Below are 3,685 nucleotides of genomic sequence, written 5' to 3' on the forward strand. Positions count from 1 at the left end.
TCGTTGTGCATATCTGACTTATTGCCTCTTACTCTTTATTCACATTAATGAACTTGCTTCAGCATTCTGTCACATTCTGATATCTTTCAGGCAATCGACTTAATTCTGGTATGGGATCCTCCTCCAACACTCTGGCTGAGTATCTGAAGGAAACCGATCCCAGGGACGTCGCAGATAACCAAGACAAGAGGCTATTTCTCCTTTTTTATGGACTTCTCCTGTTTAATTTCCTTCCAATCACAATTACCACCACAATCACGATCACCACCGGCTTTACATTAGTGTTCTTCCCTTGCTTGTTTGGGTAATATTAACAAACAAGTAAAGCATATATGTAGTGTCTGTTATGAAGGTTCGTGACAGACACACTGGTTTCGATCAAATTACGACACTGATCAGCTGTAAGAGAGGCAAATGTCGGAAACTTCCAGAGACAGAAATCATGCTAGTTAGATCTTAGAACGTATGTCATGCTATAATGTTCAAAAACATAATCCAAAGATACCTCGATGAACAGAAGTTGGCATACTGATAAATATGATCTGATTCTGTAAGTAGTTAATAACGAGAAATATGTTACAATTATAATGCTGAAGTATTTGATTTAAAGAACTTAAATAAAATGATTAAAGCTCGTTTCCAGTGAGGTAATCAAATGTGGCTACTGTACTTAAATGTTGATCGTAACGAGATCTTGATCTATCATAACTATGCAATTTATGATTGTGTAATAAATGTACTTGACAAAATGTCTGTACTTCCCTAACCTCGCAAGAAATTCTTTCTTCAAAGTCAAAAGGAAATACAATGAAATTTACGCAGTCAATTAAACGTACTATGACGGACCTGGAGGAGGTAAATATCTGGGACAAGCTCTTGAATAACTAACTTTATTTAGCAACAACACATATTTATAGGACCCCAAGGGGTAAAAAAAGGAGGCAATTGCATTCGTACATTCAATGGCTTTTGCTAATAAGTTTATAATTTGCATAAAAATTGACATTGCAATGAAAATAATGAAAATAGAGTTGAAATTAGTATGCTACATTCAATGGCTTTGGTTGTTTAAATTGAATGGAATGAGGTGTGTATGAGCATTGCTTGCTGTTTCAGCAATACATGGCTTGCCCACTGAAGTGGACATTCATGTTATAGGGGGCAACCTGCCCTTAAGAGTTGTACTGTTGGTGGGTCGTCTTATGCAGGTTTGAGGTGGTGAATGGTGATCCATTCCTCTTTTTCACAAATGTTGAGGAGGAAAGCTTCCGGGGGTACTATGGATGACAAGGAAAGTGCCCACATAGGGGGATGTAAGTAGTGGCTTACAAGCATCATTGCACATGAACACCCATGTTGCGATGTGTAGTCCTTTCGGTTGTAATGCTGTAATAGGGTCTTGTAAGTCTGACAGCCGGGGGTAAATTTTCCCACAACGTTATGTAGATGGTGAAGATATTCAGAGGAGGTGGTGGACGGAAAAATTCTGCTGAGACATTCAATGTGTCCTTGGGAGTGGTCATCAGTGCAAGGAGGACTCCGGGAACTTATGAAAACCAGCTGGAGTCAGTGAAGAGTAACACCAAGGTTGCTTTGATAGTGCGATGGAACGTTCCATAATTCTGTTGGCTGCAAGGTTGTAAGCAGTAGTTGGATGTAGGGTAATACCAAGATGTGCTAATGATGTCTACAATTGAGAGGTGATAGTGGTACCTCTGTCGAAGTAGTATTCTCTGAGATGCAGAATGTTGCTACCCACTCAGAATGTAAGGCAGTAGTAAAGGAGGTGGATGTTGCATCTAAAAAATAGGTAACAGTGTTCTTGTGACATGGGTAGGCGCTAACCGCATCAACATGAATGGTGGCAATACGGTCCTAAAGTTGATGAAAAGTGCCCACACCTAAATCTGTGTGCTGATGCCCTTTTGAAGTTTAACAAGAAGTACAGGCACAAACTCAATCCTTGTTATCTTTAGTAATGCCATGCTATACAAAGTTCGACTTTAGTAGATGAGCAGTAAGTTGGTTTGAGGGATGTGAGAGGTCTTGGATAAATTGAAACACCTGTTGGAGCATAGATGCAGGTATCCATGGGCATGGTCTACCGGTGCTGACGTCACAGAGGAGGATGGCATTGTAGTCATCGACGGTGATGTCCTCAAAATGGAGAGACATGCAGGTTTGGTACTCAGAACCCTTTCATTGGGCTTCTCACAAGGATTTGAAATCCATTCCCATGTGGATTGCAGCTAGTGTTTTTTTGGAACGGGTGTCAGTGATGGGATTTAGTTTACCAGTGTTGTGTTGAATGGTACTGTTGTATTCAGAAATGGCAGAGAGATGTCCTCATTGGCAAGTGTTCCAGGGTCTGAGTGTCGAGTAAAGGCATGCATAAGGGGCAAGTGGTCTGTGTGAGTGAAGAAGGATGTGCCTTCTAAGAAGTGGTGGAAGTGATGAACATCCAAATACACCACCAGTAGTTTACAATCGAAGGTAGAGTAACTGGATTTAGCCTTGGAAAAATTTATACTGAAGAAGGCCAAGGGATGGGGCGATCCGTTGATCATTTATTTGAGTGCAGCTCCTACAGCAATGGCACTGGCACTGGTAAAGAGTAGGAAGGGTACAGTTGGCACGGGAAAGGTGAGAGTAGTAGAAGTTAGTAGGGCTTTCTTTGTGTTGAAGAAGGCCGCCTTCTGAAGGGGCTTAACTTCAGTTTTTTTTTTTTTTTTGCATGCTCTTGAGGGAGTCATAGAGGGGGCCAAGAGTGGTGTTGATGGCTGGAAAGAACCAGTGATAATAATTTACCATGCTCAAGTACTCCTGCAGTGCTTTGGTGGTCCAGGGCATGGGGAACTTCTGTACTGCTGATGACTTCTCGTGGAGGGATTGAACTCCCCCAGGAGTGATGCAATAACCCAAGAATACCATTTCCTTGCCACCAAAGGTTTGTTTATCATACCTGAATACAAGGACGTTCTGATGTAGGTGGTCGAGGATGGTATGTAGGGGACATAGGTGGTCTTTTTTAGGGGGAGAATGCCATTTGCAGAAGGGGAGGTCCCCTCATAATCTATCCTTTAGTTATTGAAATGTAGCCTTTGCATTGCGAAGGCCAAGCAAGAGTAATTAAAAGTATACGTGCCGAAGATTGTATTTATGGAAGTCTTGGGGTTATCTTCTGAGGTAATGGTCCCCCTGCCAATACCCTTACATGATTTTGAAGGTCGAAAATACTTTATCGCTGGGGAGAGAGGTGGTGATGTCTGTGATGTTGGGGAGGGTGTAGTGGTCTAGTTTCGTCTGAATGTTAAGATGCTAGTAATCCACACAAGGGTATAGGGATCCATACCTGATGATGTGCAGGGGTGACCACTATGGGATTCAGACCTTTTGATAAAGGACCATGTCTTTCAATTCAGCAAATTTGTGTTTTTCAGCTACCAAAAGGTCAGGGGCCAAACCTCTAAATCTTACAACTACTGGGTGCTCCGTCGTCTTGATATCACGCTAGATATCATGTTTGAAGGGAACCATGAGTGTCTGTAGTAGTTCTGGGTGAAAGATATCATGATATAAAGTAAGGAGGTGGGAGTTGGCATCAATTGGTGTGTTGTTGTGGAGAGCGAGATCAGAGGGAAGAGGTGATAAAGGTGTGAATGAGTAAGAGTTGGTATTAACTAAA

General features: G+C 41.9%; 1 protein-coding gene across 1 annotated transcript in view; it reads left to right on the plus strand.

Annotated features, from left to right (window-relative positions):
- The window catches only part of LOC137620278 (uncharacterized), an 11,652-nt gene extending 10,903 nt beyond the window's left edge, over positions 1 to 749 (plus strand). The window contains exon 5 of the mRNA XM_068350512.1: positions 91 to 749. Within this exon, the coding sequence (XP_068206613.1) occupies positions 91 to 308 (218 nt within the window). The 3' untranslated portion in view covers positions 309 to 749. The remainder of the gene's footprint in view (positions 1 to 90) is intronic.
- Positions 750 to 3,685: the final 2,936 nt, after the last annotated feature.

The sequence above is a fragment of the Palaemon carinicauda genome, chromosome 26 (genome assembly GCF_036898095.1).
Source record: "Palaemon carinicauda isolate YSFRI2023 chromosome 26, ASM3689809v2, whole genome shotgun sequence".
NCBI classification, from domain to species: Eukaryota; Metazoa; Arthropoda; class Malacostraca; order Decapoda; family Palaemonidae; genus Palaemon; species Palaemon carinicauda.